Raw genomic sequence first — 27622 nt, 5'->3', positions numbered from 1 at the left:
GGTCCTTAGTTAGGTGGACACCAAGGAACTAAACTCTCGGCCCGCTCCACTACAGCCCGTCAATGTTAATGGGGGCCTGTTCGGCCCGCATTTTCCTGTAGTCCACGATCAGCTCCTTTGAGGGAGAGGTTGTTGTCCTGGCACCACACTGCTAGTTCTCTGACCTCCTCCCTATAGGCTGTCTCATCGTTGTTGGTGATCAGGCCTACCACTGTTGTGTTGTCAGCAAACTTAATGATGGTGTTGGAGTCGTTTGGCCACGCAGTCGTGGGTGAACAGGGAGTACAGGAGGGGACTAAGTACACACCCCTGAAGGGCCCCAGTGTTTAGGATCAGCATGGCAGACGTGTTGTTGCCTACCCTTACCACCTGGGGGCGACCCGTCAGGAATTCCAGGATCCAGTTGCAGTGGGAGGTGTTTAGTCCCAGGGTCCTTAGCTAGACCCAATAGACCAGAGGGTAGAGGTGGTTTATTTACGCACAGACGAGTTTCATCAGGGTGTCCGCACATCAGCTTCTATATTGCCGTCTGTTTCTCTTCCGAGTGTTGGGGATTAGGGCCTGGTCTGGGTTGAGCAGTATGTCCTGTGCTGCTGACCTGTTGAAGTGGAAATCTTCATCCAAATCCAGAAGCGTTTTTCTGTCATAGGACATTTATTTCTTCTGCATTCAGCGTGCAGTTTGCTCTGCCTTCCCTATCTTTTGGTAGTGTTGTCTGTCTTATATGAATGGCAGTGGCAGTATGAAATCAAACTTTTAGGGGCAGTTTCCTGGACACAGATTAAGCCTAGTCCTGGACTAAAAAGCATGTGCATTCTCCATTGAGTTTGCTATTCAGTCCAGGACTCGGCTTAATCTGTGTCAGGGAAACCCCTCCCTCAGAGTTGAAAAGAATATAGATCCCAATGACAGTCCATCCATCCAGTGTGTGTTGTAATAATACTGATGTTAAGGATTTCTGAAATAGCCCTATCAACAGGGTGTGTGGGTGGGTGTGTGTGTCTGATATGTAGCTTTTCTCTGCCTAATGCCTATCTCTTCTTGCAGCCCACTCACAACAATGTTTACTTGTTGTATACTAGGGTCGTGACGATACACATCACAATAACTCTTTGGTCCTTTTAAAAACCTGCTGTATGTAAAATATTGCGTCCTATAATTTGGAAAATAAATAAATGTGACTCTGGATGGAAACATAATGATGTTTGTTTCCAACATTAGGGCTGTTTCCAACATTAGGGCTTTTCCTAAAGGAGTTAAATCTGCTTCGTGTTTTGTTTCCTTGCCAGCATACTAATGAGTATCGTGATACAGGTATCATCCCGGCCCTATTGTATACCCTCACATAATCACGCTTATGTTTTGTTATTATGATATACACTATACTACCACTTCTTGCCAACTTATTACACAGCTTTGTTAAATAATTTGCATTCGTTATTTCTGTTTCTTGTTGGATTGGTATGATTCCACTCCGATGACAGAGACAATCAAGGCAAAACAATAAGGCTCTTTTAAAACATGTCATTAGTCCTATTATGCTGATACAAGCAGAGTACTTAATTTATTCGTGACAACTTTGACGTCCTGTAATGATTATTCCTGTTTGACACTACTTTTCCATCCACTGACATGCGTTTACCCTGGAGTAAATGCTGTGGGATTGATGTCCAGTAGGCCTAAGTGCAGTAAGTGGTTGGGTTCCGATTCTCTTTAATGAGACGTGTGTACTGGACTCGTTCAATCCCCCCATGCATTTGATTGGTTCAAGCAAGGGGAGTGTACATGAAACTGTATTGACTGACATTCGGCTACGGACATGTTCAAGTGTGTAATTGCATCTTAGGACTGTCTCCGCTAAAAAATTTTTTTTTTTTAATAAATAAAATAATAATAATAATAAAAAAAATAAAAAAAATTAAAAAAAATGGTGGTCGACCAAGAGTAGTCTGTTCATTCGACCAATCGAATGTTCAATATTTTAAGATGTATATTTTTCCATATATACAGTGCCTTCGGAAAGTATTCAGACCCCTTGACTTTTTCAAAAACCAAGCCATGAGGTCGAAAGAATTGTCCGTAGAGCTCCGAGACAGGATTGCGTTGAGGCACAGACCTGGTGAAGAGTACCAAAAAGTATTGAAGGTCCCCAAGAACACAGTGTCCTCCATTTTTAAATGGAAGAAGTTTGGAACCACCAAGATTCTTCCTAAAACTGGCCGCCTGGCAAAACATAGCAATCGCGGGAGAACGGCCTTGGTCAGGGAGGTGACCAAGAACCCGATGGTCACTCTGACAGAGCTCTAGTTCCTCTGTAGAGATGGGAGAACCTTCCAGAAGGGCCTTGAGTTTGCCAAAAGAAACCTAACTCTCAGACCATGAGAAACACGATTTTCTGGTCTGATGAAACCAAGATTGAACTCTTTGGCCTGAATGCCAAGCGTCACGTCTGGAGGAAACCTGGCATCATCCCTACGGTGAAGCATGATGGTGACAGCATCATGCTGTGGGGAAGTTTTTCAGCAGCAGGGACTGGGAGACTAGTCAGGATCAAGGGAAAGATGAACGGAGAAAAGTACAGAAAGATCTTTGATGAAAAACTGCTCCAGAACACACAGAACCTCAGACTGGGGACAAAGGTTCAACAGGACAATGACCCTAAGCACACAGTCAAGACAATGCAAGAGTGGCTTCGGGACAAGTCTATGAATGTCTTTGAGTCGTCCAGCCAGAGCCCGGACTTGAACCCGATCGAACATCTCTGGAGAAACCTGAACATAGCTGTGCAGTAAAACTACCCATCCAACCTGACAAAGTTTGAGAGGATCTGCAGAGAAGAATGAGAGAAACTCCCCAAATAGAGGTGTGCCAAGCTTGTAGCGTCATACCCAAGAAGACTCGAGGCTGTAATCACTGCCAAAGGTGATTCAACAAAGTACTGAGTAAAGGTCTGAGTACTCATGTAAATGTGATATATATTTTTGTAATACATTTGCAAACATTTCTAAAAACCTGTTTTGCGTGTAGATTGATGAGGGGGGAAAAAACTACTTAATTTTAGAATAAGGCTGTAATGAAGAAAATGTGGAAATAGTCAAGGGGTCTGAATACTTAAAGAATAAATACATACATACATACATACATACATACATACATACATACATACATACAGTTCAAGTCAGAAGTTTACATACACCTTAGCCAAATACATTTAAACTCAGTTTTTCACAATTCCTGACATTTAATCCTAGTAACAATTCCCTGTCTTAGGTCAGAGATCACCACTTTATTTTAAGAATGTGAAATGTCAGAATAATTGTAGAGAGAGTGATTTATTTCAGCTTTTATTTATTTCATCACATTCCCAGTGGGTCAGATGTTTACATACACTCAATTAGTATTTGGTAGCATTGCCTTTAAAATATTTAACTTGGGTTAAACAAACGTTTTGGGTAGCCTTCCACAAGCTTCCCACAATAAGTTGGGTGAATTATGGCCCATTCCTCCTGACATATAGAGCTGGTGTAACTGAGTCAGGTTTGTAGGCCTCCTTGCTCGCACACGCTTTTTCAGTTCTGCCCACAAATTTTCTATAGGATTGAGGTCAGGGCTTTGTGATGGCCACTCCAAAACCTTGACTTTGTTGTCCTTAAGCCATTTTGCCACAACTTTGGAAGTATGATTGGGGTCATTGTCCATTTGGAAGACCCATTTGGGACCAAGCTTTAACTTTCTGACTGATGTCTTGAGAAGTTGCTTCAATATATCCACATCATTTTCCTCATAATGAAGCCATCTATTTTGTGAGTGCACCAGTCCGTCCTGCAGCAAAGCACCCCAGAACATGATGATGCCACCCCCGTGCTTCGCGGTTGGGATGGTGTTCTTCGGCTTGCAAGCGTCTCCCTTTTTCCTCCTAACATAACGATGGTCATTATGGCCAAACAGTTCTATTTTTGTTCCATCAGACCAGAGGACATTTATCCAAAAAAGTACAATCTTTGTCCCCATAAACAGTTGTAAACCGTAGTCTGGCTTTTTTTATGGCTGTTTTGGAGCAGTGGCTTCTTCCTTGCTGAGCGGCCTTTCAGGTTATGTCGATATAGGACTCGTTTTACTGTGGATACATATACTTTGTACCTGTTTCCTCCAGCATCTTCACAAGGTCCTTTGCTGTTGCTCTGGGACTGATTTGCACTTTTCACACCAAAGTACGTTCATCTCTAGGAGACAGAACGTGTCTCCTTCCTGAGCGGTATGATGGCTGCGTGGTCCCATGGTGTTTATACCTGCGTACTATTGTTTGTACAGATGAGCGTGGTGCCGTCAGGCATTTGGAAAGATTCCTGAAGATTTCTTTTGATTTTTCCATGATGTCAAGCAAAGAGGCACTGAGTTTGAAGGTAGGCCTTGAAATACATCCACAGCTACACCTCCAATTGACAAAAATTATGTCAATTAGCCTATCAGAAGCTTCTAAAGCCATGACATAATTTTCTGGAATTTTCCAAGCTGTTTAAAGGCACAGTCAACTTAGTGTATGTAAACTTCTGACCCACTGGAATTGTGATACAGTGAATTATGAGTGAAATCATCTGTCTGTAAACAATTGTTAAAAATTACTTGTGTCATGCGCAAAGTAGATGTCTTAACCGACTTGCCATAACTATAATTTGTTAACAAGAAATTTGTGGAGTGGTTTAAAAACGAGTTTTAATGACTCCAACCTAAGTGTATGTAAACTTCCGACTTCAACTGTACATACATACATACAACATACATACATACATACATACATACATACATACATACATACATACATACATACATACATACATACATACATACATACATACATACATACTGTTGGGTTCTTATTTTTCAGAGTAAATAACCCACAGACACTAGATAAGCTTTAACCAAATGTATTCTTCCCAAAGGTTCTGTACAGCTGAAAACAGACAGCAAAAGATTTCAGACTTCACAGTTTATATGCATCCTACTTAATACACTCCCCTTTCTCTCCAATCCTGACATTTTATGGTTCTACAGAAGCTAATAAAGAGGGTAACAGGATTCCAAACATTTATTCCTCTCTTAAGATAATCTGTCCTCACCTCCTGACCTCAACCCCTCTTTCATCTAATACACAGATGTCCATCTGTCTCCCCTGTATCAACACATCGCTCCCCTCTCCTCCATCAAACACATTCCAAAGCCTTCTTTCTTCTGAGAACCATTAACTTCTAACATAAACCAGTCTCTTTAGTTTCCTATCATTCATTTAATATCTCAATGTTCAAAGTTTAGCCGATTCCATGACATACATACATACAAACAAACAAACAAACAAACAAACAATATATTAAAGGGGGGAAATGGCTACCTGCTGAGAACATAGGGCTCAGAGTAAATCAATGGTAATTGCTTGGCTATGAACTTCCTCTCTACCCCACGTGCTCTAGTGAAAAGTGCTGTCATTGGCTTGGTTTGTTCAATAAAATATGTCTGTCAGTAATTGAGTTAGTCAGTAAATCCAGTGGATAAGAGCCCAAAAAATACAAAAAAATTGCACTTTCTGATGGAAGCATGAAACTGCTATTTTGACAACCCCACTCATAATTCATATTTTCCCTCCTTTCCCAGGACCAGCTAAAGCCTGCGTTCACGGTGACCAGCCTCCCGGGCACCACCAGTTCCCACGCGCCCACGGCCCCCACCACCTCCACCAGCATGCAGGTAAGCAGCGGGCCCTCCTTCCCAATTACCAACTACCTGGCGCCCGTCTCGGCCAGCAGCAACGTCAATGCCAACGGCACCATCCTCAAGACCACTGGTTCCTCCGGAGGGCAGGTCATGCAGCTGCCCAGCGGTTTCACCTTCATGTCAGGTAACTATAGCTATGCTATGCTATACTTTAATAAAAAATACTATGCTATGCTGTACTATACCATACCAGTCAGCATCCAGGGTCATGTTTTGACATTTTTTGCAACAGAAAATGAAAATGAGTGCCTATATTCTTCTGCTTGGTGGCTAAAGGACAAAACTCACCAGACCAAATATTCGTCTGTACAGTAGGGGGCCATTCGTTAATGGACACAACCCATTTCTAAGGAGAAACTCATACCATTTAATGCAGTTTGTTTGTTTACTGGGATACATAGACATCATTCTCTACAATGGAGTTGGTGTTCACCGGGATCAACTCTTTGTGACACTTGTGTACCATGCTTGTGTGTCACTCAAGAGTGTTAGTTCTTCACAGACCTGGGTTCAAATACTTTTTAAAGTATCTAAATTACTTTCACATATATTTCAAAGTAAGTATTTGGATATTTTTTCTTAAAAAATACAAGTAGTTGAACATTTGGAAATGTATTCGGAAATCCACTTGGTAAGTATTGGCATGTATTTGAAAATACTCAAATACAGACAAGTACATTTTTTAATACAAACATTGAAATATTCCCATGCATTTGAACCCAGGTCTGTTTGGTCCTAGGGGTATTTCAATTGTATTTGGAAACAAGTATTTGAAAAAAGTTTCAAATAATATTTATAGGAAATATTTCAAAATACTTCAAATAGAAAGGTGTAATTCTGCTAAATGATTTTAAAATACTCAAATAAACAAAAAATAAGTATGTAAAATACAAATACTTAAATAAGCGTGTATTTGAATCCAGGTCTGGTTGTCGACATACATTTTTTTTTGCTTTGTCATTATGGGGTATTGTGTGTAGATTGATGAGGAGGAAATAATTATTGAATCCATTTTAGAATAAGGCTGTAACATAACAAAATGTGGAAAAAGTCAAGGGGTCTGAACACTTTCCGAATGCACTGTATAGCAAATCCTGTTACAAGGGGCACCTCTGTCTAGATAGATACCGTAGCTTTTCTGGCGCGATGTGATGTAATGAGGGGCCACACCTGGTTCCTCAACTCTGTCTGAGCCGGGGCTCCATGAAGTAGGACTAAATAATAATCTCAGTACTAGCTGCCCAATATTCATTGAATATTCATTACTAATTATAGGCAGAGCTCGGCAGCCCTCTCCACGATGGCCATTGTGTTGGACCTTCCAATTATTCCTCTATTACAATGGAAATCAAAGGCAGGAGCTGCTGAGCCCATAGATGTAGACGTTTCCTTCCTGGATACTGGTGTTTTGTTATACATGTAAAACATAGCCAAACTGAGAGGACTTCCTGGAGATGTGAAATGCGCCATAAGGTAAACAGTTGATGTGGAGACGCAAGTCACGCTACTGCAACGAACCACCTTGAGGTCATAATTGCTACCAAAGGTGCTTCAACAAAGTACTAAGTACCTATATAAATAAGGTATTTCAGTTTTTTGTTTAAAAAAAAACAAAAAAATTCAAAAAAACATAATAACTTTGTCATTATAGGGTATTGTGTATAGATTTATGAGGAACATTTTTTATTTAATCAATTTTAGAATAAGGCTATAATGTAACAAAATGTGGAAAAAGTGAAGGGGTCTGAATGCTTTCCGAATGCACTGTATATCGCATACCAGGCGGTGTCAGAGGAAGGCCCTAAATATGGTCAAAGACTCCAGCCACCCTAGTTATAGACTGTTCTCTCTGCTACCACACGGCAAGCGGTACTGGAGCGCCAAGTCTAGGTCCACGAGGCTTCTAAACAGCTTCTACCCCCAAGCCATAAGACTCCTGAACATCGAGTCAAATTGCTACCCAGACTATTCACATTGCTCCCCCCTCCCCTCTCCACACCACTGCCACTCTCTGTTTTCATCTATGCATAGTCACTTTAATTAATTAACTCTACCTACATGTACATACTACCTCAACTAACCGGTGCCCCCGCACATTGACTCTGTACCGACACCCCCTGTATATATTGTTATTTTTTATTTCTCATTCTTATCCGTATTTTTTTAAACTGCACTGTCGGTTAGGGGCTCGTAAGAAAGCATTTCACTGTAAAGTTCTACCTACACCTGTTGTATATGGCGCATGTGACTAATACAATTTGATTTGTATATATTCTGGTTCAGAGTTTTGAAAACTTTGTAATATAAGCTGGCTGTCGCCTCTATAAAGGAGTCTTTGATTTTGTATATTTGCATAGCCATGAATTCATTGTATTACTCTCACTGGAATATTGATATTAAAATAGGTAAAATCAGTACAGGAGGTCCAGGTCTCTTACAACTATGCAATACTGGGCAATAACCACCTTAAAGCTTAGAAAGTCTTATGTCATGTAGTGGTGCAGTCACTGACGGTAAGGTATTACCCTTGTTGTTGCTGGGTGAAGTCTGTATGTAGTGACAGTGTGGCTGAAGCTGTAGCTAGTTGTGGTAGCAGATCTTTCTTCCCATCTCTCTTTTCTCTCCCATTATGACAGCAGGCTGAAGGGCAGCTTGGGAGCCTCTCTCTCCCTTTCCCCCACTCTCTCTGCACCACCTGTCTGGTACATGACCAGTGCCAGGTGGAACAACATACTACTTAAAAAAAAAAAAACTCTGTTGACATCTCAAACCCTAATAGCGCAACTAAAGAACCTGTCGATGGACCATATGACCAAGTGTGGCTATGCAACACCCTCTCCCTGTTTAACTCTTCCTTTTCTCCTCTCCATCCTGCAGCAGGCACGCCGCTCCCCCCTGGCACCCCCACCATTCCTCTCAGCCAGCTGCACCAGCACTCCTTGGCCATCCAGGGACAGACGCTCACCTCATCGCAACTGACACAGCAGGGCCAGCAGGCCGTCTTCCGCTTTCCCACTGCAGTCTCCCTAGGTCAGTCAGTCTGTCGAGAGAAAAAAAGAGACTAGTCTGTGTCTGCCTGGAGACAAGTCTGTCTGTCTGTCGAGAGAAGTCTTGCACACCGTTAGAGCCTGGCGCAGTCCAGTCAGTGTGGTGCTGGGTGTAAGATGTGCGCTACAGAAACACAGGGCCCGTTTCCTCCCCTTCCTATATCAATGGGTAAGCGGGCATCCCGTAGCTCTGTAAGACAAGGCCCTGCCCCAGTTGTGTTTTTTTGAGATTCGTGGGATGATATGTCTTGAGGGCTTTATAAAATAAATTTGATTGTAACAGGGGGGAATTGGGTTACTACATATTTCCAAAAAGGGCTAGTATTTATCTTTCATTTGTGCGGATGTAGTTACTCATGTTCTGATTTGTGCGCCGGGAAAAAATAGGGAGACTAGTCTGTCTGTGGCTGCAGAGGGGATGTACAATGGATAACAGGCATGAGGCAGGCATGAACTTTAGCTGATTTATACGTAGGTGTATGAAACCATGTCCAAAACTGTATGGGTCGAACTTGTAATATTCTTATAATTTATGTGTTCTGACATTAAGATAGAATAGTGTACAGGTGAGTGAGCAGGTGTTTGGTGTTGCCTGTTCTCCTCCAGGGGGAGGAATGACCCAGCAGCTGCAGGCCATCCAGGTGCACCCCACCACACATGCCAATGACAGCAGCTCGGAGATCTCCCAGACCTCCTCTGTCTCCACTGGTAACTATCCTTTGATTAACACAGCGCTGTAAAACTCTGATTATGCGTGAGAAGCTGTAGCCATAGTCTAACTTAACCCTAACGTATCTCTCTGAGTGAGCTGAGTGGGTGGAAGGTTGTAGTCTACAATACTGTTATGAGGAGTCAACTATGGTTGAACAGAATGGACTTTATCCTCAGTGATACAGTGCCATCTGGTGGGCAATGTCTCTTATAAACTCATCTTTCTTTGTCTCACACACTTTCTTTTCTACTCCTTCCAGCGACCATCGTCACATCGTCAGTGCCCACATCTATGGCGGGTCACATGATGTACACCAGCCCCCATACAGTGATGTATGCGTCCACGCCCACGCTGACCGATGGTGGCCTGGCTGTGCTGAACACCTTTTCCCAGGGCCCCTCGGCCATGCAGGTGTCCCATGGACAGTGCCAGGACACAGGTGAGACCACGCTAGACTACAGTAGGCTACGCTGGGACACAGGTGAGACTACATCAGTCATGGGTTATTGGGGGAAACCAGGGAGGGGGAGGTTGATTGATGTATGAATTAGACCTGGGTTCAATTAGTATTTTTTTCTTGACAATATTTTTAGTTGGGCAGATTGAGCTTGGAACTTTCAAAATGCTCCCATTCCAGGCAGGCTCAATCAAGTGCTCAAAAGATGAAAACGCATACTATTTGAACCCAGGTCTGTTATGAATATAGCTACATAGTCAGGACGTTGATTATGACAGGCTAGTGAGTTTGACCCTGACCAAAAGTGGGGTGGTATACCTTACACACCATGCACATAGTGTCTGTATATATTCAGTGATAAAATGTTAGTTTAGATGAGTGCTGTGTTCTTCATGTTGTTTGTGTCCGTCTCTCTCTGGCTAGGTGCTGTCCCTCAGGTATTCCTTACGGCACCCTCGGGCACCATGCAGATCCCAGTCTCGGCAGTGCAGCTACACCCAGTACGGCAAGACCTACATTTTACAAGTGAAACTCATATTCTATCTGCAACCAGCATGCCACTGACCTGCACCAATGCATCCGGACAGAGCACTGTCTTCTCACTGTGGAGGGATAGGGTTTTGCCTGCCTCCTGTACTGTTACTGTATGTGGATGATATAGTCCTATGACATTTGGACAACACGTGTGACACAAGCAAAACCATATGTTATTTGGAAGACTTGTTTTGTTACTATAATTGAGAAAGTCATGCAAGATTGAGATTGTTTTTGTTTGTGAATGACTAATGTTTAGGAACAGAATAGAAGCCATTGTGTTTCAAGAGCCCTAGTTAGAGTACAATAGTGACACTGTAACAACACAAATGACCAAACTTGTGCAAAGTGATGCTTTTAGAAAAGGCTTTCTTATCTAAAAGAGATTATTTAAGTTAGTAAATTTCATGTCAATAATTTGGTCCTTATGCAGCAAGCAGGGTTGGAGTCTATTCCATTTCAATTCCAGTCAATTCAGGATATTCTCTTAAGTGAATTAAGATCAAATTCGTATTTATTAGTGAAGGCAAGAGGCAAAAGGGACTGAAAAACAACAACAATGTTAGACAAAACGGACAACACAGACCGAAGAAACTGGCAACAGCACAAATACAGCAGCAAAAAAACAGTGTATGTGTGCAGGCGTGTGTGCGGGTGGTATCAATGCTTTTCAATAAGGAAAAATTGTAATTTGAATTTGGTTTAATTCATGAATTTACAGGAATGGAATTGAAATGAAATTGACCCTAATCTTGTTAGGCAGTAGTATTGTGTGACAGAAGTCTACTCAACAATCACAAATTAAAGCATGCAAAGTGGAACTGTGCTGAGCGTAGAGGTCTTCAGTGGCGCATGCTGACGTTGATGTGTTGTGTTGCAGATGGTGATTAGTCAGAAGTCGAGGCACAGCAGCAGTAACCTGACAGAGCTGCAGATGGTCAACCTGGATACCACACAGAGCGCTAAGAACGACTGACAGACAAACGCATGAAAACTGGCCAAATAGACAAAGACTCTCTATTTATTGATGCCTTAGCACTTCATTTTACACCTCTGTCACTTTACAGTACAATACTGTAAGTAAACAGTCCATTCGGAAAGTATTCAGACCCCCTTGTTCCACATTTTGATACGTTACAGCCTTATTCTAAAATTGATTAAATTGTTGTTTTTCTCTTCAGTCTACACACAATAGCCCACAATGACAAAGCAAAAACAGAATTTTAGAAATGTTTACACATTTATTACAAATTGAAAACTGAAATATCAAAAGTTTGGGGTCACTTTGTAATTTCCTTGTTTTCCATGAAAACATACATGAAATGAGTTGAAAAATGAATAGGAAATATAGTCAAGACGTTGACACGGTTATAAATAATGATTTTTAATTGTGTCCTTCAAACTTTGCTTTCATCAAAGAATCATTTTGCAGCAATTACAGCCTTGCAGACCTTTGGCATTCTAGTTGTCAATTTGTTGAGGTGATCTGAAGAGATTTCACCTCATGCTTCCTGAAGCACCTCCCACAAATTGGATTGGCTTGATTGGGCACATCTTACGTACCATACTGTCAAGCTGCTCCCACAACATCTCAATATGGTTGCGATCCGGTGACTGTGCTTGCCACTCCATTATAGACAGAATACCAGCTGACTGCTTCTCCCTAAATAGTCTTGCATGGTTTGGAGCTGTGCTTTGGGTCATTGTCCTGTTGTAGGAGGAAATTGGCTCCAATTAAGCGCAGTACACAGGGTATGGCATGGCGTTGCAAAATGGAGTGATAGCCTTCCTTCTTCAAGATCCCTTTTACCCTGTACAAATCTCCTACTTTACCACCACCAAAGCACCCCCAGACCATCACATTGCCCCCACGATTCTTGACAGATGGCGTCAAGCAGTCCTCCAGCATCTTTTCATTTTTTCTGCATCTCACGAATGTTCTCTGTGATCCGAACACCTCAAACTTAGATTCGTCTGTCCATAACACTTTTTTCCAGTCTTCCTCTGTCCAGTGTCTGTGTGCTCTTTTGCCCATTATTAATATTTTATTTTTATTGGCCAGTCTGAGAGTTGGCTTTTTCTTTACAACTCTGCCTAGAAGGCCAGCATCCCGGAGTCGCCTCTTCACTGTTGACATTGAGACTGGTGTTTGCGGGTACTATTTAATAAAGCTGCCAGTTGAGGACTTGTGAGGTGTCTGTTTCTAAAACTAGACACTCTAATATACTTGTCCTCTTGCTCAGTTGTGCACTGGGGCCTCCCACTCCTCTTTCTATTCTGGTTAGAGCCAGTTTGCGCTGTACTGTGAAGGGAGTAGTTCACAGCGTTGTACGAGATCTTCAGTTTCTTGGCGATTTCTCGCATGGAATAGCCTTAATTTCTCAGAACAAGAACAGACTGACGAGTTTCAGAAGAAAGTTCTTTGTTTTCTGTCCATTTTGAGCCTGTAATCGAACCCACAAATGCTGATGCTCCAGATACTCAACTAGTCTAAAGAAGGCAAGTTTTATTGCTTCTTTAATCAGGACAACAGTTTCAGCTGTGCTAACATAATTGCAAAAGGGTTTTCTAATGATCAATTAGCTTTTTAAAATGATAAACTTGGATTAGCTAACACAATGTGCCATTGGAACACAGGAGTGATGTTTGCTGATAATGGGCCTTTGTACGAGCTATGTAGATATTCCATATTCAATACAAAATCATCTGTTTCCAGCTACAATAGTCATTTACAACATTAACAATTTCTACACTGTATTTCTGATAAATGTTATGTTATTTTAATGGACAAAAAAGTAGCTTTTCTTTCAAAAACAAGGACATTTCTCAGTAACTCCAAACTTTTGTACGGTAGTGTAAGTATTCAGAACCTTTACTCAGTACTTTGTTGAAGCATCTTTGGCAGTAATTACAGCCTCGAGTCTTCCTGGGTATGACACTACAAGCTTGGCACACCTGTATTTGGAGAGTATCTCCCATTCTTCCCCACAGATCCTCTCATGATCCTCCCATTCTCCCCATCCAACCTCTGTCACAGCTATTTTCAGGTCTCTCCAGAGATGTTCGATTGGGTTCAAGTCCGTGCTCTGGCTGGGCCACTCAAGGACATTCAGAGACTTGTCCCGAAGCCACTCTTGCGTTGTCTTGGCTGTGTGCTTTGGGTCGTTGTCCTGTTGGAAGGTGAACTTTCACCGCAGTCTGATGTCCTGAACACTCTGGAGCAGGTTTTGATCAACAATCTCTCTGTACTTTTCTAAGTTTATCTTTGCCTCGATCCTGACTAGTCTCCCAGTCTCTGCCGCTGAAAAACATCCCCACTGCATGATGCTGCCACCACCATGCTTCACCGTAGGGATGGTGCCAGGTTTCCTCCAGAGGTGATACTTGGCATTCAAGCCAAATAGTTCAATCTTGGTTTCATCAGACCAGAGAATCTTGTTTCTCATGGTCTGAGTCCTTTGGGTGCCATTTGGCAAACTCCAAGTGGGCTGTCATGTTCCTTTTACTGAGGAGTGATTTCAGTTTGGCCATTCTACCATAAAGGCCTGATTGGTGGAGTGCTGCAGAGATGGTTGTCCTTCTGGAAGGTTCTCCCATCTCCACAGAGGAACTCTGGAGCTCTGTCAGTGACCATTGGGTTCTTGTTCACCTCGCTGACAATGGCCCTTCTCCCCTAATTGTTCAGTTCGACTGGGTGGCCAGCTCTAGGAAGAGTCTTGGTGCTTCCAAACTTCTTCAATTTAAGAGTGATGGAGGCCACTGTATTTTTGGGGACCTTCAATGGGGCAACATTTTTTGGTACCCTTCCCCAGATCTGTGCCAAAAAAGGTCCCCAGATCCTGTCTCAGAGCTCTACAGAGCTCTTCTTCGAGCTCATGGCTTGGTTTTTGTTCTGATAATTTACTGTCAACTGTGGGACCTTATATAGACAGGTGTGTGCCTTTACAAATCATGTCCAATCAAATTAATTTACCACAGGTGGTCTCCAAGTTGTAGAAACATCTCAAGGATGATCAATGTTAACAGGATGCACCTGAGCTCAATTTCATGTCTCATAGCAAAGGGTCTGCATATTTAGGTAAATAAGGTATTTCAGTTTTGTTTTTTTATGAGCTAAAAATTCATAAAAACTGTTTTCGCTTTGTCATTATGGGGTATTGTTTATAGATTGATGGAAAATGTTTATTTTATTAATTTTAGAATTAGGCTGTAATGTAACAAAATGTGGAAAAAGTCAAGGGGTCTGAATACGTTCCGAAAGCACTGTACACACGCACGGAAGGGTGTGTGTTGTTAACCCTTGTATGTTAGTAAATGTTTGAAAAAACATATGTATTCATTCACTAAAGCATAGGAAGGAATTGAGGTTTCACTACATCCCCTTTTCTATTGGGTGTTTTTTCTTTTTGTTTATCTTTTTTTGGAAGATCTGTAAGTAATTGCCATGTGAACACGATGCAGGTGCTGCAGCTTCACACGTCAGCCAAAGATACATTAATTGTCTGAATGTTTGTGCGTTTGTGTGTGGGGTTGCAAGAGTGAGATTTATAAATGGGTGGGGAATGCAGGACATTGAGATTAAAGACATTTGGAAATGTACATAATTATTTTTTAAATTGAATCAAATTGTATTTTTAGCCTGTTTGTGCGATGGCATGTAGTTGTTTTCTATTTAGTTGTTTTGTGTGTATATATATATATATATGCAACTAATTTGCATATAAATAAATTATTTACACACTATGTATGTAAATTAATGTAATATTCGTGCATATTATGTTGATTTATATATGCGGATGGGAATTGACATCCAGGACAATCTACTCTTTTCAAGTCAGTGCAAAGACGCTGGAGATTTGTTGACGTTTTCCATTTTGACATCTGAGGGGTATTTCTTAAAGCAGGATTAACGAGTTGGCTAAACCTTACTAAATAAAAGTCTGAAACAGCCACTTACTGGACTTCCTACTTGATCTGTAATGAGTAGTATTTTGATTTCAATAACTATTTTTACATAAATTTATGAATCTTAAAGTATAAACATGAATATTGAGTAGGATAAACTTGAACCGGGCATGATAAAAATGTATAATATAAATGAGCTAGTTGGATAATGTAATGATCCTGCGTTGTGAAATACAAACCAGCTTGTGCCAAACTGACAATGATAGTGGTGGAGAAGTGCATTTTCCCTAGTGACGAATTCTTTCTAGAGTGATCCACAATGACCCCTTGCCTTGCTGAAGGACTGGGTCTACTGGTGCCTGTATGGCCATGTAGGCTACTGAAAGCTACTGTTATGTTCTCTAATCAGGGCAGATGTGAGCAGGACACTGGCAAGCTCCTGTGTAGAGGTATTCACAGGTCCAAAAAGTTAGACCCGGACCCGAGGGCAATCAGAATGGACCCGATAATTAAAATAAATGGGGACCCGGATACGAGAACAATCAGACTGAACCCGAATGGACGAGAGGACAACTCGACCTAGACCCGACCGGAGTACCACTGAAGTACCCCATGTGCATTTTACCAGTAAGCATATGGTCTCGTGAGTCTTTTCAAGTACCCCCTGTGGCTTGGCCAAGTACCCCCAGGAGTCCTTGTACCCCTGGTTGGGAACCATTGCTATAGGCTATGCAGAGCAGTGGTCGGATCTATCAGCTGTCGTTACATAGACCCGAGACCCGATAACAATTAAACAGGACCAGAGGGACAAGTTAGAATTTCAGACCCGAACCCAATAGGGCCCGGGGCGGGGCTCTGGTATATTGGGCCCACACGGACCTGTGACCACCTCTACTCCTGTGCTGTTTAAGAGTTAGACATAATGCCAAGATAAAACGCTGACATTTTCAATGGTTTTCTGCTATTCTCATAAACTGAAATAAAAAGGGTCTATCCACGTTCTATAGGTGTCACTACTGTATGATGGGTCTGTTAGTGTCCTTTTAACCATACCTGGGTTCAGGTATTATACATAGTATCTTTCAAATACTTTAAGCATTTGCGTTAGCCTGTCTGGAGTGCTAGGTGGGTGTGCTTTGCACTTTTGGGACGTTTCTATTGGTTCCATCGCAACAGGCAAGCTCCCTCAAGCACAACTTAAGTATTTGAAATGACTTCAAATAGTGTTTGGACCCAGGTCTGCTTATACAGTAACATGGTTAATCAATCAATCTGTCATTGCATTGCCTCTGGACCATTTACATTTCATAGCCAAAAGTAGGTGGACATCCCTTCAAATTAGTGGATTCTACTATTTCCGACACACCCATTGCTGACAGGCGTATTAAATCGAGAACACAGCCATGAAATCTCCATAGACAAACATTGACAGTAGAATGGCCCGCATTGAATAGCTCAGTGACTTTCAATGTGGCACCATCATAGGATGCCACCTTTACAAGTCAATTCATCTGCCCTGCTAGAGCTGCCCGGTCAATTGTAAGTGCTGTTATTGTGAGGTGGAAAACTATAGGAGCAACAACGGCTCCGTTGCTAAGTGGTAGGCCACAGAAGCTCACAGAATGGGACCTCCGAGTGCTGAAGCGTGTAGCGCATAAAAATCATCTGTTCTCAGTTGCAACACTCACTACCGAGTTCCAAACTGCCTCAGCACAAGAACGGTTCGTCGGGAGCTTCATAAAATGGGTTTCCATGGCCGAGCAGCCTAAGATCACCATGCGCAATGCTGAGCATTGACTGGCGTGGTGTAAAGCTCGCCGCCAATGGACTGGAGCAGTGGAAACGCGTTCCCTGGAGTGATGAATCACGTTTCAACATCTGGCAGTCCAACAGACTAATCTGGGTTTGGCGGATGCCAGGAGAACTCTACCTGCCCGATTGTATAGTGCCAACTGTGAAGTTTGGTGGAGGAGGAATAGTCTGGGGCTGTTTTTCATGGTTCGGGCTAGGCCCCTTAATTCCAGTGAAGCGAAATCTTAACGCTATAGCCAATGACATTCTAGACAATTCTGTGCTTCCAACTTTGTGGAAACAGTTTGAGGAAGGCATAACAATGCCCCTTGTGGACAAATCAAGGTCAAGATAGGTGTTGAAAAACTTGACTGGCCTGAACAGAGCCCTGACCTCAACCCAAATTGGACACCTTGGGATGAATTTGAACGCCGACTGTGGGCATAATCGCCCAACAACAGTGCCCGAACTCACTAATGCTCTTATGGCTGAATGGAAGTAAGTCCCTGCATCAATGCTAAATCATCTATTGGAAAGCCTTCCCAGAAGAGTGGAGGCTGTTATAGCATCAAAGGGGGGACCAACTCCATATTAATGCCCATGATGTTGGAATGAGATGTGGACACTGGCTCGTCAAACATAGGAGTGTACACAAACTATACTGGTATTTACTTGTATTTGTTTAACTGTGTTGAGGAAAAATGTTTTAAAGAGTACTTCATAAAAGTATACATTTACTGTCAACCCCAAACAAGTATTAAAGAAAGCGGTTATATCCATCACTTCATAGTATTTATTTGGAGAAAGTATGGTGGATTGGGTGTAGTGAAAACACCATTTTATTTTTTTATAACACAATGCCTCTTTCATAAGTGTGGGTTTATGTTTACATAAAGGGAATTTAAACATCTTTATTCTGCAAACCATCACAAGATCCTTGGCCCTTACCTTATACTGTATATTGAAACTGTCATGTTTTTCTCCCATCCCACAAATTTGTTTCATCAGTCAATGGAGCCTTGATGAAGTCCGTTTTTTATTGTTTATTCACTGGGCTGACAAGATCTGTTGAGCAGGGTCATGCAATGCTTTGATTTGATTTTCATGAAGTTGCAAAGACTAGGATCCGATCCGGTCGAGTTTGTAGACTGTATTTTACAGGCACTTACGGTGTTTGCAGAGATCGCATTCAAGGTAAATGCTGCAGATGTTGGCTCAATTGGAGAAAATAATGAAATGCAATAGCGTGGTTTTGGATTGAAACCCGTCCAAAGTCTCTTGTGCGTTAGAAGTTGACACACTTGTTATATCAGATACTCAGGTCCCTCCAATGGTTCTTAAAAACATAAGAATAGTGCATTTTAAAGGGGATTATGAATAAATGGAATGTGCAGTCCACTCAGTCATGGCAAAATATAAATGGTTTGTTTTAGTACTTTTGAATCTAAATGTAATAGTATATGTCCAAAACGTTTGTAATAAAAACCGAATTAAACCTTTTGAATGTATTTTGTCCATAATCCCACATAATATGATTCAGCAATAACAACCAAACAACCTGATGAAAGCGCTCTTTATTGGGGACGGAAAATGTTAGCCATAATGTCCTGTATGATTTATAATACACACCGAAAAGTAGCAGGCATACAGCAGAAATGGCAGATGCGAGTAAAGATGTGATGTGCATGAGAGAAACTGTAGAAAATAACCCACCCATCAGCGATAGTCACCTTCGACACTGATCATAAGCATCGAGAGGCACGATGAGGAATGAGCATGCAATTTCTTACATTTAAATAGCATTGCACTAATCACTGAAGAAATCATACTGGTCATCAAACCAATTAAAAAAACATACCCAATTCCACTCCATGTTAAGCAGCAATGGAGGTTTTAACGATTAAATGCAGTAAAGATTTTTTAAATCAAAGATCTACAGTGATTGGTCTAAGGTGATACATAACAGGAAAGGAAACAAAATAAGTTGGCATCAGATTTTGCAATAATAATACTGCTAGAATCTTGCCCAGACAAAGAAATACAAGTCCTGTATACCTTCACAAATCAAACACAAAAGAGAGTGCATCCTGTGTAACAAACAAACCCAAGCAGTGAAACAATTGTCTATTTTTAAAAGTTATTGAGAACCACAGTGTGATTGGCATTGTTGTATTTCCCTGTCAGCTGTCAGCACTGCTCCTCTTCGGAAGACACTAAGAAATCATTATGGATGGGAAGAGAGAGCCCGGTTCCAGATCTGTTTGGCCCGTTTTCCCAATTCCTATGGTAATTTGCGTGACGTTGGCCAGACCGCACAAACTGATCTGGGACTATGCTAGGAAAGAGGCTGCTTTCCTCATTACTATAAATTATATGCAATGATATGCGTTTACACCCAGCAGCAGGTCCAGAAAAGTTTTTCTTCTATTAAAATAGAAAGGTCACTGCTACACTATATATACAAAGGTATGTGGATATGGCCATTTCAGCCACACCAGTTGCTGACAGGTGTATTTAATCGAGCACATAGCTATGCAATCTCCAAAGACAAACATTGGCAGTAGAATGGTCTTACTGAAGAGCTCAGTGACTTTCAAGTGGTACCGTCATAGGCTCCCACCTTTCAAAAAAGTCAGTTTGTCAAATTTCTGCCATGTTAGAGCTGCCCGGGTCAACTCTAAGTGCTGTTATTGTGAAGTGGAAACGTCTAGGAGCAACAACGGCTCAGCAGCTAAGTGCTCACAGAACGGGACCGCCGAGTGCTGAAGCGCGTAAAAATCCTCTGTCCTCAGTTGCAACACTCACTACTGAGTTCCAAACTGCCTATGGAAGCAACATCAGCACAAAAACTGTTTGTCGAGAGCTTCATGAAATGGGTTTCCATGGCCGAGCAACTACATACAAGCCATCACCATGCACAATGCCAAGCGTCGGCTGCAGTTGTGTAAAGCTTGCCGCCATTGGACTCTGGAGCAGTGGAAACGGGTTCTCTGGAGTGGTGAATCACGCTTCACCACCTGGCAGTCCAACGGACGAATCTGAGTTTGGCGGACGCCAGGACAACGTTACCTGCCCGAATGCAGTTTGGTGGAGGAGGAATAATGTCTGGGGCTGTTTTTCATGGTTCGGCCTAGACCCCTTAGTTCTAGTGAAAGGAAATCTTAACGCTACAGCATACAATGACATTCTAGACAATTCTGTGCTTCCAACGTAGGGAAGTTTAGGGAAGACCCTTTCCTACTGGAGCAACGTCCATACAGAAATGTTTTGTAGAGATCGGTATGGAAGAATTTGACTGGCCTGCCCAGAGCCCTGACCTCAACCCCATTGAACACCTTTGGGGTGAATTGGAACGCCGACTGCGAGCCAGGCACAATTGCCCAACACCAGTGCCCGACCTCACTACTGCTCTTGTGGCTGAATGGAAAGCAAGTCCCAGCAGCAATGTTTCAACATCTAGTGGAAAGCCTCTTCAATCAGAAGAGTGGAGGCTGTTATAGCAGCAAAATGGGGGACGATCTCCATATTAATACCCATGATTTTGGAATGTTCAACGAGCAGTTGTCCACATATCTTTGGTCATATAGTGTACATCCTAATTATTTTTTGGTTTATTAAAAACATTTTAACAGTAATAGTCAAAAGATTGGACACACCTACTCATTCATTTTTATTTACTTCAAAGTACCCACCCTTTGCCTTGATGACAGCTTTGCACACGCTTGGAATTCTCTCAACCAGCTTCACCTGGAATGCTTTCCCAAAAGTCTTGAAGAAGTTCCCACATATGCTGAGCAAGTAGAAAGAGGAGGAAAGGAAGCGCTACTAAGGTACACAATAGTACATTTTGGTAGACAGAAGGTACTCTTTGGTAAAAGGGGTGAATTGGTCATCAAAAAGGAGGACCAAGGCACTCCACATATAATTAATTAAAATGCCTTTATTTGTATGGCATGTTCAATAGAAACAATGTTCAATAGAAAAATGTTATATACAGTCGTGGCCAAAAGTTTTGAGAATCACACAAATATTAATTTCCACAAAGTTTGCTGCTTCAGTGTATTTAGATATTTTTGTCAGATGTTACTATGGAATACCGAAGTATAATTACAAGCATTTCATAACTGTCAAAGGCTTTTATTGACAATTACATGAAGTTGATGCAAAGAGTCAATATTTGCAGTGTTGACCCTTCTTTTTCAAGACCTCTGCAATCTGCCCTGGCATGCTGTCAATTAACTTCTGGGCCACTTCTTGACTGATGGCAGCCCATTCTTGCAAAACCAATGCTTGGAGTTTGTCAGAATTTGTGGGATTTTGTTTGTCCACCCGTCTCTTGAGGATTGACCACAAGTTCCCAATGGGATTAAGGTCTGGGGAGTTTCCTGGCCATGGACCCAGAATATCGATGTTTTGTTCCCCGAGCCACTTAGTTATCACGTTTGCCTTATGGCAAGGTGATCCATCATGCTGGAAATGGCATTGTTTGTCACCAAACTGTTCCTGGATGGATGGGAGAAGTTGCTCTCGAAGGATGTGTTGGTACCATTCTTTATTCATGTCTGTGTTCTTAGGCAAAATTGTGAGTGCCCCAAACAATCGGAAAGGGGATTCATCAGAGAAAATGACTTTACCCCAGTCCTCAGCAGTCCAATCCCTGAACCTTTTGCAGAATATCAGTCTGTCCCTGATGTTTGTCCTGGGGAGAAGTGGCTTCTTTGCTGCCCTTCTCGACACCAGGCCATCCTCCAAAAGTCTCCGCCTCACTGTGCGTGCAGATGCACTCACACCTGCCTGCTGCCATTCCTGAGCAAGCTCTGTACTGCTGGTGCCCCGATCCCGCAGCTGAATCAACTTTAGGAGACGGTACTTGCGCTTGCTGGACTTTCTTGGGTGCCCTGAAGCCTTCTTCACAACAATTGAACCGCTCTCCTTGAAGTTCTTGATGATCCGATAAATGGTTGATTTAGGTGCAATCTTACTGGCAGCAATATCCTTGCCTGTGAAGCCCTTTTTGTGCAAAGCAATGATGAAGGCACTTGTTTCCTTGCAGGTAACCATGGTTCACAGATGAAGAACAATGATTCCAAGCACCACCCTCCGTTTCAAACTTACAGTCTGTTATTCGAACTCAATCAGCATGACAGAGTGATCTCCAGCCTTGTCCTCGTCAACACTCACACCTGTGTTAACGAGAGAATCACTGACATGATGTCAGCTGATCCTTTTGTGGCAGGGCTGAAATGCAGCAGAAATGTTTTGGGGGGATTCAGTTCATTTGCATGGCAAAGAGGGACTTTGGAATTAATTGCAATTCATCTGATCACTCTTCATAACATTATGGAGTATATGCAAATTGCCGCCATACAAACTGTCATCGTCAAAACCTTTGGCCACGACTGTATATATACATACATATATACACACATACATACACATATATAAACACTGCTCAAAAAAATAAAGGGAACACTTAAACAACACAATGTAACTCCAAGTCAATCACACTTCTGTGAAATCAAACTGTCCACTTAGGAAGCAACACTGATTGACAATAAATTTCACATGCTGTTGTGCAAATGGAATAGACAAAAGGTGGAAATTATAGGCAATTAGCAAGACACCCCCAATAAAGGAGTGGTTCTGCAGCTGGTGACCACAGACCACTTCTCAGTTCCTATGCTTCCTGGCGGATGTTTTGGTCACTTTTGAATGCTGGCGGTGCTTTCACTCTAGTGGTAGCATGAGACGGAGTCTACAACCCACACAAGTGGCTCAGGTAGTGCAGCTCATCCAGGATGGCACATCAATGCGAGCTGTGGCAAGAAGGTTTGCTGTGTCTGTCAGCGTAGTGTCCAGAGCTTGGAGGCGCTACCAGGAGAAAGGCCAGTACATCAGGAGACGTGGAGGAGACCGTAGGAGGGCAACAACCCAGCAGCAGGACCGCTACCTCCGCCTTTGTGCAAGGAGGAGCACTGCCAGAGCCCTGCAAAATGACCTCCAGCAGGCCACAGATGTACTGGCCTGTCTCCTGGTAGCGCCTCCTTTATTTTTTTGAGCAGTGTATATATATATATGGACTGGTGCAATTCACAAAATAGATGTCATCATGCGGTAGGAAAATGATGTGGATATATTGAAGCAACATCTCAAGACATCAGTCAGGAAGTTAAAGCTTGGTTGCAAATGGGTCTTCCAAATGGACAATGACCCCAAGCATACTCCCAAAGTTGTGGCAAAATGGCTTAAGGACAACAAAGTCAAGGTTTTGGAGTGGCCATCACAAAGCCTTTACCTCAATCCTACAGAACATTTGTGGGCAGAACTGAAAAAACGTGTGTGAGCAAGGAGGCCTACAAACCTGACTCAGTTACACCAGCTCTGTCAGGAGGAATGGGCCAAAATTCACCTAACTTATTGTGGGAAGCTTGTGGAAGGCTACCCAACACGTTTGACCCAAGTTAACCTGTTTGGGGTGCAAGCCCGACCTCGGACCGAAAATGACACCCCTGCAGAGCGCGAAATTCAAAATCTATTTTTTAAAAATATTTAACTTTTACACATTAACAAGTCCAATACAGCATTTGAAAGATAAACATCTTGTCAATCCAGCCAACATGTCCGATTTTTTAAATGTTTTACAGAGAAAACACCACATATATTTATGTTAGCTCACCACCAAATACAAAAGTGGACAGACACGTATGAATTATGATTATGAAGTATGAATTATGATTGAAGTAGCATGCACAACCAACCGAAATAAACTAAAACCAACCTAAAGAGCCCAGAAAAAACGACCTCAGATGACAGTCATATAACATGTTACACAATAAATCTATGTTTTGTTCATAAAAAGTGCATATTTTAGCTATAAATCTGTTTTACATTGATGCTACCCAAAAATGCTAATACATAGCTACAGTCTGAATCCAGCCGGGAGTAGCCAGAGAAAATACATACACCAACGTCGGCTACTAATTACACCTCATAAAACATTTCAGAAAAACATATGGTGGATAACTAATGAAAGACAGATATCGTGTGAATACAGACAACATTTCCGATTTTCTAAGTGTTTTACAGCGAAAACACAATATATCGTTATATTAGCTAACATCATAAGCTAGCATAAGGCAGCATTGATTCTAGTCAAGCGCTAGCCTAGCATAGTTAGCAGAGTTAGCATTCAACAGTTCGACATATATATGAAAAAGCATCCCAAATTGGGTCTTATCTTTCTTGGTACTCCATCAGAATGTTGTAACGGGGTCCAATGTCCAGTAGAGTCTTTAGTTGGGTTCCAGAACGAATGATTTCCCTCTTTGGTTAGCTAGCACGGTAGCATTGCTGCGCCAGAAAGCGTTTCTTCAAAAAATTCTTCCGTCGTTTCACATCTAAAGTCCAGAATAAATTGCAATAATATAATTAAAGTATATTGAAAAAACCTACTTTAGGATGATTTTGTGACATGTAGCAAATAATATCGTAGTCAGGCATCATATTCAACGTTATCTACCTTGTTCCAGAAGCCGAGATCAAATTATCCTTCGCGCCCGGATTTTTATTTTAACTGCGCAGGTCTCACAAGAAGTTCTGTTATTCAGTCCAGCGACGAGATATTCGACTCCTTTCAATTCTCACTTCCGCATTACAGTCTGACGAACGCCTCTGACGTGTTAAAATGGTCCCAAGTCAAATGGCCTTTTATAGAGAAGGTCTTAAAGAGACACATCGCATTTTGGGAAACTCAATTCGGCTGGGAAAATGGCTGTAAAAATATTTCTGTTCGACTTAGAGAAACAATTCAAACCTTTTTAGAAACTACAGACTGTTATCTATCCAACAGTAGTAAATATATGCATATTGGAAAATAAAAAGTTTCTTAGGAGGCCGTTTGAAAATGTGCACACATTTTCCAGTTTTTTCAATATTCAGCGTGCAGCCCAAACAGGTTAAACAATTTAAAGGCAATGCTACCAAATACTAATTGAGTGTACGTAAACTTCTGACCCACTGGGAACGTGATGAAAGAAATAAAAGCTGAAATAAATCATTCTCTCTACTATTATTCTGACTAGAGGTCGACCGATTATGATTTTTCAACGCCGATACCGATTATTTGATGAACAAAAAAAGCCGATACCGATTAATTGGCCGATTTTTTTTACTATTTATTTGTGATAATGACAATTACAACAATACTGAATGACCACTTATTTTAATTCAATAAAATAAATTCAGCCTCAAATAAATAACGAAACATGTTCAATTTGGTTTAAATAATGCAAAAACAAAGTGTTGGAGAAGAAAGTAAAAGTGCAATATGTGCCGTGTAAAAAAGCTAACGTTTAAGTTCCTTGCTCAGAACATGAGAACATATGAAAGCTGGTGGTTCCTTTTAACATGAGTCTTCAATATTCCCAGGTAAGAAGTTTTAGGTTGTAGTTATTATAGGAATTATAGGACTATTTCTCTCTATACGATTTGTATTTCATATACCTTTGACTATTGGATGTTCTTATAGGCACGTTAGTATTGCCAATGTAACAGTATAGCTTCCGTCCCTATCCTCGCTCCTACCTGGGCTCGTACCAGGAACACATCGACGACAGCCACCCTCAAAGCAGCGTTACCCATGCAGAGCAAGGGGAACAACTACTCCAAGTCTCAGAGCGAGTCTGCGTTTACTCCATATAAAAGGAACTTAGCCATCCATTTACATCCTTTATTACCTTATTGGAGAGTAATACTGGGATCATTTGGATTGGGTAAAGTAGTCTAGGTAAAATGTTCATTTTCAAGAGGGATATTCTACCCAACCAGGAAATCGGGAGAGAGTTCAGATCCCAGATCCTGTCTTATTGTATCAAACAAGGGAACAAAATTGGCTTTGTACATTTGCTGGAATTTAGGAGTTACAAATATACCCAGATATGTAAAACCTGAGGGAGACCATTTAAAAGGGAACGGGGGAGAAGTATTAGGTACAGAGTGAAGGTTACCAAGTGGCATAGCCTCTGTGTTATGCTGATGAAGGAGGACCCAAAAGCGACGTAATAGAAACAGAGTCTTTATTCCAGTCTTAAACAAACAATGATGTTCCTGGATATTATCAAAGGTAATCCAAAACAGGAAACTGAAAACCTCTTGTCAGTAGAGAGGATCGACTGGAGACGCGACCACAGACTGCAGGTTGCTTCAGGAAGGCACAGACCGTAGCTGACATAGACACCTGCTCACACGCAGCTTCTGACAAATGCAAAAACACAACAGGGCGGAACAAGGACACAGAGCAGCTAACCTCAAACAAGAATCCGACAAAGACAGAAGCGGAAAACAGAGGGAGAAATAGGGACTCAAATCAGAGGGCAAAATAGGGGACAGGTGTGAAAGAGTAAATGAGGTCGTTAGGAGAAAGAGAAACAGCTGGGAGCAGGAACGGAACGATAGAGAGAGAGAGCGGGGGAGGGAGAGAGGGAGGAGGAGAGAGAGGAATAGAAAGAGGGAAAGAACCTAATAAGACCAGCAGAGGGAAGCACAGGGACAAGACATGAAAATCAAAGACAAAACATGACACTCTGATTTAGTTAAGCTTGTAGCCTGAGAATTCGCTGAATAATTCAATAATATTAATAAGAGATGTAGTTGAAGTCTCGGGACTAGAGATGAATATCAGGACATCATCAGCATACAAGCTTATTTTATGGTGAACATCACCAATGAGCAGCCCCTGTATAGCAGGCGTTACCCTGATGGCCTCGGCCTATGGTTCCATAACGAGTGAAGCCAGTTTGGTCTCCTTTCACAATTAGTGGCAGTGAGTCCTCTAATCTTGTGGCTAGAATTTTAGAAAGCAATTTTCTATCCACATTCAGAAGGGAAATTGGTCTGTACGAGGAACAAGACTCAAGAACAAGGACATTTTCCCTTTTTGAGAATAAGTGATATGTTGGCTTCTCTCAGCGTTTGAGGGAGCTGGTCATTTGAAAATGAGTGGTTAAACATATCACACAATGGCTCAAGGATCAGGCCATGGAACTCTTTATAGAACTCACTACAAAATCCGTCTGGTCCTTACCATTTTGCAGATTCTTAATTGCGAACATTATCTCTTCCTCTGTAATAGGGGCATTAAGGAGAGACCTCTGTTCTTCGGAGATAGTAGGGAGCTCAATCTTAGAAAATAAGTTCTCCATTCATTTGGGTGCATCATTTGGCAGTTCTGAGGCATAAAGATTTGAATAAAATTTCTTAAATTAGTAATTTATCAATTTATTTTCATATAAATGATTGCCATCAGACTCAGTAATAGTAGCTCAATATCAGCTCTCTTTTTAGCTAGGTACGCCAAGTACTTTCCTGGCTTATCGCCATGTTCATATAGCTTTTGCCTGACAAATCTCATTT

The 27622-nt window shown here is 41.7% G+C and overlaps 1 protein-coding gene across 5 annotated transcripts in view; it reads left to right on the top strand.

The window, feature by feature from the left end:
* Positions 1–18712, top strand: part of LOC129853920 (serum response factor-like) — a 56617-nt gene extending 37905 nt beyond the window's left edge. For 2 of the 5 annotated variants that reach the window (XM_055920452.1, XM_055920444.1), the window contains exons 3-8: positions 5647–5890; positions 8644–8796; positions 9420–9521; positions 9785–10006; positions 10406–10482; positions 11397–18712. In XM_055920452.1, coding sequence (XP_055776427.1) covers positions 5647–5890; positions 8644–8796; positions 9420–9521; positions 9785–10006; positions 10406–10482; positions 11397–11492 — 894 coding nt within the window. In that variant the 3' untranslated portion in view covers positions 11493–18712. Of the gene's footprint in view, positions 1–5646; positions 5891–8643; positions 8797–9419; positions 9522–9784; positions 10007–10405; positions 10508–11396 lie in introns of all 5 variants that reach the window. The other 3 variants (XM_055920460.1, XM_055920469.1, XM_055920477.1) reach the window with 3 other exon arrangements.
* The last annotated feature ends 8910 nt before the right edge of the window (positions 18713–27622 follow it).

This window comes from Salvelinus fontinalis, chromosome 1 (genome assembly GCF_029448725.1).
Source record: "Salvelinus fontinalis isolate EN_2023a chromosome 1, ASM2944872v1, whole genome shotgun sequence".
NCBI classification, from domain to species: Eukaryota; Metazoa; Chordata; class Actinopteri; order Salmoniformes; family Salmonidae; genus Salvelinus; species Salvelinus fontinalis.
The sequence above is the reverse complement of the archived record's forward strand: the minus strand, read 5'-3'. Positions and strand labels throughout refer to the sequence as shown.